Here is a 15,543-nt window from a genome sequence, read left to right on the forward strand (position 1 = left end):
GCACTCCAGCTTGGGCAACAGAGTGAGACTCTGTCTCAAAAACTAAATAAATAAAAAATTTAAAAAAATACTGCATTTCATTTTAAGTTCACTAATCTTTAAGTTTTCTTCCTTTTTAAAAAATACGCCAAATGTTAAAGATTGACTGCTTCTAATTTCTTTAGAAATACTTCCCTATTGACCTCATTATCCAGATTGCGCCTCTACATTTCATAGTATTAACACTTCATCTATAACTTGTAAAGCACTATCATTTAATTGTTTTCAGTTCCAAGAAGATTCATATATATTTAATTTTTCAACTATTTTGTAAGCTCCTCTTGTACGCACATATCTAATCTAAGATTGTCCACAATATTTAATAATAGTTGAAAAAAGCTGTTACATATATCTTTAATTAATAAACATTTTCATTACAGAAATGTAATTTACTGACTTTAATAATTATCTACTATACCTCAACTCCTTCTGAGAAAATAAAAAAAGCAGTGAAGATCAAAAATAGGCCATTGACAAAGCCAGCCAGAACTTCCGCTCTAACATACCTAAAGAGGAACAAAGTAAATAACTGAATTATTATGTTATTTCTTAAAAATTAAATCATAAAATTACATACATTCAGAGATTCCAAACCATATTACATGGTTATAAGTGGCCAGCGAAGCCCTAGTGTTTATAGTACAGTGCATTTTATTTTATATATAGTAGAAATGAAGAAACGAATTAGTACGAATTGTTCAAAAGCAGAATGCCACAAAACAGATTTTTACAAGCCAATCCAAAGATCTTCTTAGAGTAAGTAGTTTTAGAAAGACCTTTCACAGAAATTTAAATCTCAAGTTGCTAGTGGAGAAGGAAAAACAGAACCAGACAAGTGGACAAAGAAAGAAGGATTAACGGCTAAAAAGTAGAAGAAAGGGTCTGGAAAAGGGGGTTTTTAAAACTTATTAATTTCTCTTTTTCTAAGAACTCCTTATGCTTTCTGCTTTGTACTTTTTAGCTTTCAAACCTTTGGAAAGCAGAGCTTCGATCTGAAGGAAAATAAAATTATTTCTGACTTACGCCAGAGACAACTTGAGATTTATATTTCTAACACTTTTTCTAAGATTAATAAATCTAGCATAAACTTTCAATTACCTATTTTTAGAATCAATTTTAGCTTCACATAATTCTAACTAAACTATTTTTAAAATACCTGTCTTTTGTTCCATGGAGTTCTGAAGCTTTCTGCTTCCTACCTGTGTGAAGCATTGGGGAAAGATTTTATTTTTCTATATCGTATATTTGGCTTAGTTAAAGTCATCAGAAACAACTTTAACTTAGCATTTTTACATGTTCAAACATCATTCAAAGGGTGCTAACAGCAATTAACCACTCTGGTCCTTAAACAATATAATGAGAGCATCAAAACTCGTGCTTTTCCTAGGTTTCTATGTTAACTTCTAGGTAATAACGATTTTTACTGTAAAAATATTTTTAAAGAGAATTCTTGAAAATGTACTCTATCAAGTTATGTTGGAGTTTGTCCTGTCAAGTGCATTCCAACATAGTATGTATTTCTATGCCAGAAATAATGCATATTTCTATCTTCTAACACATCCAAATAACGTATTACTTGTCAAAACATATTTTTTTTTTTCCTGGAGAAAAGTTCATTAAATTCAAATAATTTGCAACCAGCATTCCACAGCCTACACTTAGGAATTTATCTAATAAATCAGCAGGGTTACTATCCAAAAGTAAAAAGTATTTTCTTTTAATCTACCCTTGTAGTCCCATAACTAACGCTTGACTGAAAACCTTTTGTGCTTGACTTCTACCAGATTTCAAGATCAAAGGCAAGAATGTTTTTCAGGCATCTTTTTGTTTCTAATTCCTAGCTTAGTAGGTGTGCTATCTAAGTTCAGATAAAATGTTGGAGTGATTTAATTAGCTTGAGTTTAAGATATATTTGTTAAACTTGGTTGTGGGCTCAAAACAAAAACACATGAAAACTAAACACATTTGCCTTTACAAATATCTGTGTTTACTTAACAGATTGAGTAGGTCTTAGAATTAGAACATGTAATTCATGAATGTGCTGTTGCCTAATTAAGTATGGCTAGTGTTTAGATTCTTGAGCCAGGAAGAAAAATAGAAAAGATTTAAGTATAGGTACATATGTATATACGCATGTATGTATGTATCTATCTACCTACTGGATGTATATTACTTTTAAGCTGGCTTTGCTCTTTAAAAAATAAGAGTGTGGCAAGACACAAAGATGACTTTTATATAAAGAAATACTTAAAAGTCCTTGCTTGCTCTCATATTCCCCAACTCTTTCTTCTATTGCAGAGTCAGTCAGCTACTGCAGTCATCCTGAATTGGGGTGGGAGGTTATGAGAATTCAACCCTATGCTTAACGTGAATTAATCAGTGTCATTTTGATTCACTGACACCAGTAGTTTACATATGATGCTACTTATTACTATACCAATTATTCATAGTGTTAAATATTGTACCAGCTTTTATTCTTTAATCTTTCCCAAAAGAAAACACACACACACACACACATAAAGAGAGGAGAGGATTAAATTAAAGGTGGAAAGAATATTATTCTCTTACATCAACTAGCTAAAGCTGAACATTAAAATCTGCTATGGTACTGAAGGTATTCAAAGCTATTTCTAAAAACCATTTTAGAGCAGGAGACAACACATTCTAAATTGGAAACAATAGAAAATCTAAGCGTTAAAGAACTGAGAATTTTTAATAGTCAGCTACTGTTTATTCAGAAAGATTGTAGAATAAGCTATTCTAATTAGATTTCTGATATATAATATAAATAAATTACTAATTTTCCAACAAAAATTATAACTTTGGATATAATCTTTCTTTAATAATCTAAAATATACTTAAGAATCTTTCAGTAGCTACTGTTTAAATTATTTGCATATCACCAATATCATGCCATAAAAAGCGTTCTTATCTGAGCTGTCAAGCTGTTTGAATTTATAGATATATAGGATCTACTGCTCTATACTATAAAATGTACAATTAGTATTTTTTGGCTCACTTTTTATAATTTCAAAAATAACCATATCCCTTGCTTATAACTAAAATCAGCAAGTTCTGCCACAGAACTCCACATCTCCTTTTTGGCAACTGTCACAATATATAGCTATTGTTGTATTTTTACAGAACCGTTTGCCCAAGAGACAAGTTCCGGCAAGGCAGGAGGCATGTTTTTACATCATTAGATCATTTTTACATCATTAGAACTAGAAAAGTATTTGACTCATATGGACCCTCAATAAATATCTAAACAGAACAAGAGCATGTGAAAGAAAGAGTGTGTGTCTGCTAAAGGAAAGAAGCCAAGCCAGGGAGAAAGAGGGAGCAGTGAAGGACCGAGAGTAAAAGACATAACAAGAGGCCTAAGAGACAGTACATGAAAGAAGGTGGCTGTAAAAAGGACAGGGAGAGAGTGAGAGAAACTGCACCGGAAAGGGAGAGCTCAGGGAAGGAGAATCAGTGAAGGAAGGAAAGAGAGACTTGGAAAGGGAGACAAAAAAGAAATAGAGCTAAAGAAGTTAAGAGAAGAGGAGGAGGAGAGATTGAGCCTGACAGATAAAGGGTTAAAAGGTAAAGGAAAAGACCAGGAGAAAACAAAGAATAAGACAGGAAAGGTATAGGGGGACAGAAGAAGGAAGAGAGAGGAAAAAAGAGCATGAGCACAAGCCCAAGCGACAAGAAGCAAAGACAAGAGAAGGAAAAGGGAGTTCAGGAGAAGATAAGAGAGAGTAAGAGGCCGAGGAAGGGAACAAGAGTGAGAGACAGAAAATATGAGAGACAGATGAAGAAGGAAAAGAATGTAAAAGAGCACTCACAGGGGAAACGAAGAGAAGAGGAGGAAAAGGACAGAGGGGAAGAATTAGTAAGAAAGCAGAAGAGAGAGGGAATAGGAAAGACAAAGGGGTGGGGAAGAGAAAGAAACAGAGTATGCATCCTGAGCTCTGCTTACACATATATATAGCTATACTGCAAAATATTCTATGAACTCAAAAAAGGAAACACTCAGGCAGTGTAATCAAATAATGAAAAATCCACTGCTTCCTCCCATCAGAGGTGGCAGAAATCAAATTATGCCTCTAAGATGATCCAATGTAGTCCCTTCAGCATACAGATGCTCTACAAATATTTGATTAATTGTCCAACTCAGCAAGCATATAAGAACTGTTACATAAAAGCAGAGCTAAAGAACATAATATAAAACCATATTAGAAAATGATTTTAAATAAATCAACAGCAAAGTATCCATTCAAAAAGAAAAAAGCAAAAGCAAAAAAAAAATTCCTATTTTCATATACTAAAACTTTCTTCTTCAAAAAAAAGTTGAGAAATTCCTCTATATGGTAACAATCTCAACAAATTACTGTAGATTCCAATTATATACTATTCAAAAACTCATCCATGAAGTCATGAAAGTGGTTACCCTTGGGGAGGTAGGAACTCGAAGAGGCCTGAGTGGGGGCTTCAAAGATTCAAAAGTTACACCTGTGTTCAATTTGTAACAAGTCACTGAGCTTAAGATTAGTGTTTTTTTGTGTATATCTTATACTTCAATAAAAAGATTTTTTTTCTTAAAGTCTTACCCATAGGAGAAAGCATCATTATCTCTCCATTTTGAAATAACAGAAGCTGCCAGTCCAGCCAAAATGGCAGTGCTATCGAAAAACATGTGAAAAGAGTCGGAAATCAAGCCTAAGCTGGAAAAGAACAAACACATTGACAAATTATAATAAAAACCAAACAGTAGGCATCTTTCTCTGAAAGTCTAAGATTCAGCCTTTGTTCATCAGGAATTAACCATCTAAAACAACAATTTAAATATGCTATATAGATAGCTTTGAGGATAAGTTTTAAATATCTAAAAAGTAAACCCTCGTACCTCCTGCACAAGGAAAAGCCCAGCTGCTGCGAGAGAGGTAGAAACAAAAACCATCTGCTGCTGGGTGAGGGGTAGGAATGTGACCACTCTTTGGTCACTTGCAAAGGTCAGCTGCCACTGAAAGAGAGGTAGGAAAAAAAAAAAAGCCATCTACTACTGGGACGAGGCTGATACCTGCTTGCACCCAGGATCTTACAAAGCAAAGGTCTGCTATTGTTGAGTATCCTGCTCCACCCTTTTGATACCAGGCTGAGGACAGTGGGGACAGGCTGGGAGAGAGGGAGAGCTGCAAGATCATTAATACTCACCCTGACACTGAGGTGCACAGGCTTGCCTGACTAGGGATACAACAAGAGAACCTAGTCCCACCCTCCCCACCAAGTCTTGAATAAAGTATAAGGAACAGCAAACTACCAGTGAGAGCACAAAGAGATATGTGCAGAACTTGCTAAAAGCTGAGAGTGGAGCAAGAACCCTGAAAAAATCCTGCAGTACTCCAAATCCAATACTAATCACAAAGTAGTAGGAACCACCGAAAAATTCAAAGACTAATTTGTTGAAATCAGCAATAACAAAACACAAAACCCAGCTCAACCCCAGTTCGACTAATGAGCAGATAGTTTCAAAAGTCCCATACTAATGGCCAGACAGAAAAATAGGTGTGCCCATTTCTGGACATATACAGTCTCTATTATTTTAAACAGAATGTCCAGCACTCAATGACAAAATCAAGAAAGAAAAAAAGAGAGACTCATTGTTAAGAGCTACAACAGGCAACAGAACCAGAAATGGCCCCGATGTTGGAACTATTAGATAGGACTTTAAAAACAAATACAATTAATATGTCAAAGGATGTGGTATAAAGTCAGAGAAAATTCATTAACAAATGAAGAATTTCTGCAGATAAAAACTATAAAAGAATATAATGGAAATGATAATTTTTTAAAAATTACAATACGGAGGAATAACAGTCATGGGCTTCTGAGCAGACTGGACACAGAGAGAAAGAATCAGTTAGGTCAAAAGAAGTTAAACAAAGTGCAACACAAAGAGAAAAGAGAGTGGAAACAAACAGACAAACAAAAAAAGCAGAGCATCCCAAACCTGTCTGGAAGTATCAAACATACTAAAATACATGTATTTAGAGTCTCAGGAACCGAAAAGAAAAAAAGAAAGGGATAGGAAAAGTATTTAAAGAGAAAATGTTTCAGAGTTTTCTGAAATTCATAAAAGAAAATAAATCACAGATCCAAGAAGCTTAATGAACCCAAGCGAGGAAAAAACCCTGCACACTTCACAAACCACTAAACATCAAAGAGAAATAAAAAAATCTTTGAAAACCAGAGGGGAAAAAAGAGAAAAATTAAATTAAAAAAAAAAGATAAAATTTATAGCATGTTTTCCTTCAGAAACTATTCAAGCCAGAATGCAATGGAGCAACACCTTTAAAGTATTGAAAGAGAAAAAAAATACTGTCAACAACCTAAGGTATGACAATAATAGCACGCAGAATGGAATAAGAAAATCAAAGTGTATTATTGTAAGGTTCTTATCAGATACATGAAATGACATATTATTTGTGATAATTTAAAGATTAATATTATACATACTAAAGCACCCACTAAGAAACGCCACCAAAAGAAGGGAAGGAAATCCTCTACCAACACAAAGCAGACGTTCTGCTACCACTGAGAATGGAGAAGGAAAGTTGTCTCCATCCAGGACCATAAACATACACACAGTAGAGTTTGGCTATTACAGGAGAAGGAGTAAAAATGTTGACAAAATCATACCCCTGAGGGTGAGGCTTACAGAATCTACCAAAGACAGAGGCTTTGGGTTAAAGTTAACAAATACCCCTCTGCCTTCACCATAAACTGGGTACTGAGTAACAAGCAACAGCAGTCTATAGCTTGGGCAGGAGTAAGAGCATGAAGAAAAGAGCTTCTGTGGCACAGGCACCATACAGAGATTACTAAAAGCACAAAGTCCAACCAACTAGTGGTCTGACAGACAAGGCATACCTATTTCCGATCATAAATACTATTACCTCAGTATCTACTGTTTTTTACTCATAATGTCCAATATTTGATAAAAAAAAATTTCAAAATACACAAAGAGCCAAAAAAAAAAGAAGTCACTGTGGAGAAAGCAGTTAACAGAACCAGACCAAGATATTGACCCAGATACTGGAGCTATCATAAACTCTAATTAATATGCTAAAGGATCTATGGAAAAAGTGGACAAAAAATATGAACCAGTGGGGAATTTGGTAGAGAAGTGGGAAATATAAAAAACAATCAAATGGAAATACTAGAAACAGAAAACAAGTTATCAGCGATAAAGAATTCTTCCAATTGGCTTATCACAGACTGGACACAGCTGAGGAAAGAAATCCGTGAACTTGAAGAGAAGTCAATAAAAATTTTCTGTAAGCAATCATCAGTTCAGTCTTTAAAAACAAGCTTCTGAAGTCAGAGTACCTGGGTTCAAATCCCAGCTCCAAATTTACTAGTTCCGTGACCAGTAAGTTACTTAACTTCTTTGTGCCTCAATTTAGCCATCACTTCAATAGAGTAATAGTATAAAAGTGTCATAATTGTTATAATTGAGTTAATATATATGAAACATTTACCACAATGCTTGTCACATTAAAACCACATTAATATTCCTATTGCTAATTATTAATAAATTACATTATTAATTATTAACTATTATTAATGCTTATAATACCTGGTGTTCCCAAGCACAACCCATACCTCTTAATATTTGGCTAGATGCTAGAGTTGTCATCAGTTGGAAGTGCTACAAACTAAAAGTCAAAAACATTCTTCACACATACAGAAAAAGCATGGTTTTAAATTTTTCTCATAATTTGGAATAATTATATAATTAGAAACTAAGTCAAAGCACATCATTTACCAACAAGAAAAAGCACAATAATTTATAAACCTCTGCCAAATCATTACAAAAGATTTTAGAAAATGTCTTAAACTTTTATCATGAACCTTATTTATTCCACTGAAATATAGATATATTAGAAAGTTTAAGTGCAGATAGTACTTTAACCATCTCATCTGACATCTAACTCAAAGCAGAATGAGAACTGGTGAATAAATGATAAAGCAGAATAATAAAACTGATACATGAGGACAAGGTAAGGGGCATATTATTCATGCAATTCTCTTAGATTTAATATTTTAAGATTTGTCCTTGTATAGTTAGATTACCGAAAATTACACACTTGAATCATAACATCTATGTAACATGGAAAATAATGATTTAACTTTATTTTGAAGTACAAAAGACTCATGTGAAGAATTTCTCTATACTGTGATAAAACCATTAATAAAGACATTGTCTATGATTTTGTTTTCGATCCCCCAAGAAAAGATTAATATGGCAAAATACTGTTAAAATTTGATTTCAGAAAACTATCTTTCTACTCTGATAAAATGATAGAGTTGTGTTCACTTTATGGAATTTTATAACTAAATTTAAAAGTCAATTTTGGGAGCTAAATTAGACTATATATTTAATAGATTTATTTTTTCCTCCCTAGGTATGGTTTCTAAATGTTTTTATTTCTTAATGTGTTTTATTAGTATATATAGCTTTTATTTTAAATTACTGTAATCAGTTTTAGAAGGCAGGGCATTCATTGTAAATAAATATAAACAAACATTTACTGATTTATTGATCTATATTTTACTATCTATTTCACTATATATTTAGTAAAACACTGTCATAGGTTGAATTGTGTTCCTGCCCCCAAATTCATATGTTGAAGTCCTAACCTCTAGTACCTGAGAACGTGACTTTATTAGAAATGGGCTCATTGCAGATATAATTAGTTAATATTAGGTCATTAAGGTGAGCCCTCATCCAGTGTCCTTATAAAAAAGAGAAATTTGGAAGAAGATACATAGATCACCATGCGAAGATAAGGCAGAGATCAGGTGATGCTCCTACAAGCCAAAGACTGTCCAAGATTACTAGAAAACCAACTGAAGCTACAGAAAGATCATGGAACAGATTCTTCCTCAGAGCTCTCAGAAGAAATCAACCCTGATGACACTTTGATCTCAGACTTCTAATCTCCAGAACTGTGAGACAATAAATTTCTGTGGTTTAAGCCACCTAGTTTGTGGTGTTTTATTACACCAGACTAGCAAACTAACACACACTCCTTTTTTTCAACAAATTTACTTTATATGCATCCAACACAGACCAAATATTGCTGTAATGCAAAAAATAAAAATAAAAATAAAAATTCCTTTTGCACAGAATAGCAGTCAGGTTCCTTTTAAAGAGGTGTGGATATAGCACGGCAATTTTAATACTCATCAAAATGAAATTTTATTTAAATTTTAAGTAAATTTAATTAGCATAAATGTTATTTTTAGTACTTAATAAAATGTGACTACCTGAAAAACTACTCCCTCTTCTGAGATGGAAGAACATTATGTTCTCTTAAAACACTGCAATATGAGATCTTTTCCCTTAAACTTGATATCATGATTTAAAAATTACCTAGCTGCAAATACACAAACTCATGGGAAAAACAGTCTACTTTTAGCTCTCTGCTGACCTATCACATGTAAAAATACTGCTTATGAGGAAGGTCAATTTTACTGCTCATATTCAACCTTAGCAAATGTTTCTGATTATGAATTATATTTAAACTATATGGCATAAATTTCCTTAAAAAATAAAGGTAGCATAGAGAATACCTAAGGTTATATGACTGAAACACCAAAGGTAACTTCAGTAAACCATGATAAAGTAAAGCTGGTTGTGAAAATCCACTTACTTGTCGTAGACTCCTCTTTAAGCACTGCTAGTTTCTCTAAAATGTATTTGTAAACTTTTTTAAATGACTACCTTCTAAAGACATTTTAACATGGAAAACCAGCCGGGTGCAGTGGCTTGTGCCTATAATCCCAGCACTTCCGGAGGCTGAGGTGGGTGGATCACCTGAGGTCAGAAGTTTGAGACCAGCCTGGTCAACATAGAGAAACTCCCATCTACTAAAAATACAAAAATTAGCCAGGCGTGGCTGTACTCCCAGCTACTTGGGAGGCTGAGGCAGGAGGATTGCTTGAACTCAGGGGGCAGAGGTTGCAGTGAGCCAAGATCGCGCCACTGCATTCCAGCTTGGGCAACACAGTAAGACTCCGTCTTAAAAAAAAAGAAAAAGAAAACTTCTAAGTGTATAAAGGAGAAACCCGAATACATAAATACAGAAGCAAAAACAGCACAAATGTCAATAGAATATATGGCAAAAGAAACTTTTGAAAAGAATTTTATTTAGGGTCTATTGGAGGCAAAAACAAAGGAAGGGAGAAAGAGAACCTATAAATTAAGAGCAACTTAAGAGACATATAAGCTAAATACTATGTATGGATCTTGCTTGATTTCTAATCTGTAAAACCAAACGTAAAAAGAATTTATGAGACAATGAGGGACTCCTGAATACTCGCTAGCTGGATATTAATGAGTCATTAATTTTCATGGGTGATAATGGTTTTGGGTTATGTTAAGGGGGGGTGGATTTTATCTTTTAGAGAAGCATAATGAAATAGTTATGGAAGAAATTACATCTTGTGTCTGCTTTAAAACAATCCAATGGTGGGACAGGGACAACAGATGAAATAAGATAGACCATGTATTGATAAATGTTAAGGCTCAGTGATGGGTACATGAGGTCCATTAAATGCTCTACTTTTACATATGTTTAAAATACCCAATGATAAAAAATTGTTTAAAAGGTCTATTGGTAACTAAGCTAACGGTATATTTATATTGTTCGTTAAACGTGTTCAAAATTGAAAATAAGGAATCATCATAATTCAGAAATCCCTTACCAGGTACTTTCCATGATGTGGAAAGTCGGGGAAAAACACTGTCAATTTATTATCAGGAAATTAGAAAATTCTTACAATCCTGACATTAGCAAAGTCAATAAACTAAATGAGTTACAGTGAAATAACCCAGAACTCCACTACATTCCATTATATAGTCCCTTACTTTAAAAAAAATTCTAAGCAAAATGGAATATTTATCTATGTTTTTAAGGTGGGAAATAAAATTATAGGAAAGCAAAAGCCATCACCATAAGCTGGTAAGTAATGCTGCCTTTTGAGAAGGAAAAAGTTGATTTTAAAAGACTAAGATATATGAAAATTTTAATAGAAAAACATGTGATTGATAGAAGTATTCTTCTTCACTAAGGAATTACTTTACAAACATCTGCTGTGAAATATCACACTGAAGTAGAACCAAATAAATGTCTAGTATTGTCTTAAACATTTCTTCAACAAATATTTACTTTGTTAACACAAAGACATTAACCTTTAGAGTTACCTGAGTGTCTTCTATGTCTAAGGGAAAAATGGTTGCAACAGCTTTGGTAAGAAATACTACTGAAATTAAATCTGTTAATAATGAAGTAAAAATGTAAGAACATAAAAACATAGAAACTATATTGAGATACTAGAAAAAACCAGTGTGATGTTTTTTGGACATCAAACTTGGACAATAGGTGCTTAGGCTCTGCTGCTCACTTGGGAAGTAAAAAACTCTAGGCCTCAATTTTCCAACTATGGAAGATGACAGGTTAGTTTGTCTCTCTCTCTCTCTCTCTCTCAAGTCCCACTTCCAAAACCTACACTATCCACATATTCTCTTTCTTCCTTAGTAAAAAATCCTTGACTTTCCGCAGAATACATGGCTGGGTGGAATAAAGACTACATTTGCAACTAGGCATGACCATGTGATAAAGTTTTAGTGAAAGCATTGTGTGTTAGCATCCAGGTAAATCTTAAAAAAAAAAAAAAAAAAGTGCACACCTTTTACCTTTTTTTATCTGCATTCCAGACATTATGCTGCCAGGGATGACTGAAACACTAGCACCCATCTTGGAAATGAAGTTTTATCTTGTTTAAGCAACCATTATTTTAGGTTTTTGTTTTGTTTTGAAACAGAGTATTACTCTGTTGCCCAGGCTGTGGGGCGGTGGCTCAATCTCAGCTCACTGCAACCTCTGCCTCCCAGGTTCAAGGGATGCTGGTGTCTCAGCCTCCATGTAGCTGAGATTACAGGTGTGCAGAGTTTTCCTGTAACTTGAAAACAAACTTAACCGTAGATGATACAAAACCAAATTGTTACACTATGTTACCTTGAGATTAGTCAGTTACTCAACAATAAATTAGTAAATGAAAAATAAAATACTAGAAGGAAGGGAAAAATCACATAGAATTTCTACCATTTTCCTCCCAATTTCTAAGAGTGAGAGAATGGAATTTAATGTTTTGTCATTGCTGTTTTTCCTTAACGGGGTAGTTACCATTTTTAGTATAGGTAGTGTAATTCCATACATTAATTATTCCCTCATTCTTTCATTTAGCAAATATGTATTAAGCATCCACTATGTGCTATGTACTGAAGTGCCTGCATAAGATAGAAAAGATCCCTACATTAATACAGTTTACGTTCTAGTGGGAAGGTGAAAGGTAGCAGATATTTATTGAGGGGAAAAACACACAACTACCTATTCTTCCACTGAAGAGACCTACTCATCATCTAAAATATAAATCAACTATAATTAAGTTCTTCCTTTAAAATGAAGGCTCTGAAAAAGAACCAGAACAATTTAACATTTGTTAAAATTAGATCAACTGCTTCTATGAACCTTTATTTGTGAAGTGAGTGTTTTATTCATGTTTCAGTCCTCTATAGGAAAAAAATTCTTGGTTATTTCATGTTCTCAACAAGTTGAAATTTATTTTTACAGAATGAAATTCAACACGGAATTGACTTTAATACACAAAATGAGTTTTAGAAGAAATTTAATCAAGGAACTGAAAAGCTAATATAACCTACAGGAACGCAGATAATCTTCTGGTCATATAAAGAAATTATCGATCAGTCAACAAAAGGAACTAAAAATTTTGGTGTCTAAATAAAACACAGAAAGCCAGATTATTAAAAGGCCAGAGAAATGCCTAAATCTGCCCAAATATCAATGAGAAGAGATCTGTATTAAAAATTAATATTTAAGAATAATTGGTTGTAGATCTGGAGATTAACATAAATAGGCATGAGATGACGGATACGTGCTAAATGAACTAAGTACAACACGCACTGGAGCTAGATTTCAAATCTAGCTAGAAGACATAACACAATGAAAAACAGTATATAAGCTGCACCAGTAAAGAAAAGCAAGCCCCCTAAGGGTAAAAGAACAAGTCACCTACAACTGATGTTTTTGTTATGCACTGATGCATACTGACTTAAAAAATAATGGTTCTGGTAATCTCCCCAACAGATCTCTACAGATCAAAAGAGTTACTATATACTTAACTTTTCATGAAAGGTGGTTTAGGAACTTCAAGTGTGAATCTCTTGAATGAGATATTTCACAGAGCGACTTATGCAATGGAAAGCCATAGTGAAACACTGCAATAGAAACTATCTGTAGCAAAATATGCATATATAAGCTATGATACACTCTTGATACAAAATATGCATATATAAGCTATGATACACTCTTGATACAAAATATGCATATATAAGCTATGATACACTCCTGATACAATCAGCACATATCCCAAAATTAATTTGGCATAATTTAGGAAGAGAAAAATGTAAAATATACTGTAAATATTATATTTATGATAAAGTATGATTATTCAAGTACAAGTGCTTTCAACATCTACAGTATATTAAAGTGTGTTAATACTATGGGATTAAAAAATTAATCTATGATGGGGTAGCCTTCAAATTAACACATCTGATTCCCAAAGGATTCAAAATGGTTATTACATATATTAAGATTTCATTGTGCCAATATGCCTTTATACCCAACTGTTGACTAAACCAATAACCTTCAAAATCTGCTGGTTATTGAGTATTTTTTATAGAACTGAATTGACGGTTGAATTGAAAGAAGCCCAAGCATTATATAAAAGTATACATGTCACAAAACCTGGTGATATTACCTGTCAATGTTTGATCTCAACAGATCAAGGACAGCAATTTTCTCTGAAAATGGGTCTTAAACAACAGAGACTAAGTCTATTTAATAAATAGAAAACAGGTTCTTAATCTAGAGTCTAAGATTTAGTACAGGGAACCCAACAACATCCTGAAGCTTTATGTACAATTCTGAGTATTGGCTTTCATCAGATTTTTGAAGGAGTATGGGATCTAAAGACAGAATTAGTACACCTAGGAGTGTGACAGTCTTGTTAGCAGAACAACTTCATAAGACCTTAAGTTACTCAACAGCAAATACCTGAATAATAGTAACTTCACTGCCACAGAGTTACACACTAGATTTTCTTCCTCCTAAGGATGTTTCAAGAAAAACAAAAACCCTCAAAGGTGCCACCAAAACCCAAGAAATGTTGTTTCTAGAAACTATATGGGATTTTTACATCGCAGTTAAGACTACAGGAAAATCATGAGACAGTTTCGGCATTAAAGAGAGAAGAGAATGACACATATTCCTCCCGATATCACTTTATAAAACCTCCCATTCCAAGCCCCAATAACAAACTAAGTAGAACATCTCAGATATACTCTCTCAGAATCTTAAGGGTGAAATCCAAATGCCACTCCCCCCCGAGAGAGGCAGCAAACAAGTTTCTCCCAATTCCAACAAAGTGGGTAAACCTAAGGCCTACAATTAGAAATGAAGGATTCTGCCCATCTGCTAAAATAAGGAGGGGCTTGTCAGTCTTGTCTGATGGAACTGGAGGGGAGCATGACAAGAGAGGTTGCACAGGATAGGCCCAGATCTTACTCAAGAACTGTAGCCCTACCAGATTGGTGTGGGTATGAGAAAGCAACTCAGCAGCAGAGGTAGGTAACAAAGGTAGGACCTGAACCTCCTGGTGAGGAGCTACGTGGCATTAAGCAAACAGTGCTTCGTCTCCCTCACACCCAGCTTCCGCCCAAACCATTTTCCCCTTTGGTTACCAGTTGCTCCAGATGCCGTAGAGTAGTTCCACAAAAGCGAAAGAGAGGTTCAGGCACAGGAAGAAAAACAGGTTCCGGGAAGTCTTGTCGGACAGTATAGACCTGGGAATGATACACGTGGAGAAGAGCCGGGAGAGTTAAGGAGGTGCCGGGACCCCGAGGCTGGGTACCCCCTTCAAGACCCTCCCAGTTCACATGCTCCTTTCCTCACAGCTAGGGGTTGACGGGGAGTTTCTGACTCTCCCTCACTGGACCTCGGGCCATCCTGAGGTCTGGGCCTTCTCCCTTTCTGCCGGACACCCCCTCCCCGCAAACACAGCTCCCCGCACCTAAACCAGCCCGAGATCTTGCCGAACAAATTGAACTTGGGTGGTTTGTATTCATCGTCCTTGATGGACAGGGGCAACATCTTCTCTGCCCGGCGAAGGGCCGGGTCTACTCCCCTCTAGAAGTGGCTCCGTGGGGTGATGGCAGTGACAGTAGTGACGCCTCAAACGGGAATCCCCAGGGCTTGTCCGGGGCCGCGCGCCGCTGCGAGACACAGACAGACACAGACACACACCCGGGAATTCGCTTACTTCCGGCCCGGGCCGCGCAACGCGTCCTGGGACAGGAAAGAAGGGAGG

The 15,543-nt window shown here is 35.0% G+C and overlaps 1 protein-coding gene across 2 annotated transcripts in view; it reads right to left on the minus strand.

Moving 5' to 3' along the window:
* The window catches only part of SLC30A7 (solute carrier family 30 member 7), a 100,647-nt gene extending 85,121 nt beyond the window's left edge, over window positions 1–15,526 (minus strand). Inside the window, exons 1-4 of one of the 2 annotated variants that reach the window (XR_008669054.2) lie at window positions 15,247–15,513; window positions 14,918–15,019; window positions 4,638–4,751; window positions 458–545 (exon numbers count right to left, since the gene is read on the minus strand). Coding sequence is in view for 1 of the 2 variants with exons in the window: in XM_019036298.4 (XP_018891843.1) it covers window positions 458–545; window positions 4,638–4,751; window positions 14,918–15,019; window positions 15,247–15,326 (384 nt within the window). In the remaining variant the exon portion in view is untranslated. Of the gene's footprint in view, window positions 1–457; window positions 546–4,637; window positions 4,752–14,917; window positions 15,020–15,246 lie in introns of both variants that reach the window. The other variant, XM_019036298.4, reaches the window with a different exon arrangement.
* Window positions 15,527–15,543: the final 17 nt, after the last annotated feature.

This window comes from Gorilla gorilla, chromosome 1 (genome assembly GCF_029281585.2).
Source record: "Gorilla gorilla gorilla isolate KB3781 chromosome 1, NHGRI_mGorGor1-v2.1_pri, whole genome shotgun sequence".
Lineage (NCBI taxonomy): Eukaryota > Metazoa > Chordata > Mammalia > Primates > Hominidae > Gorilla > Gorilla gorilla.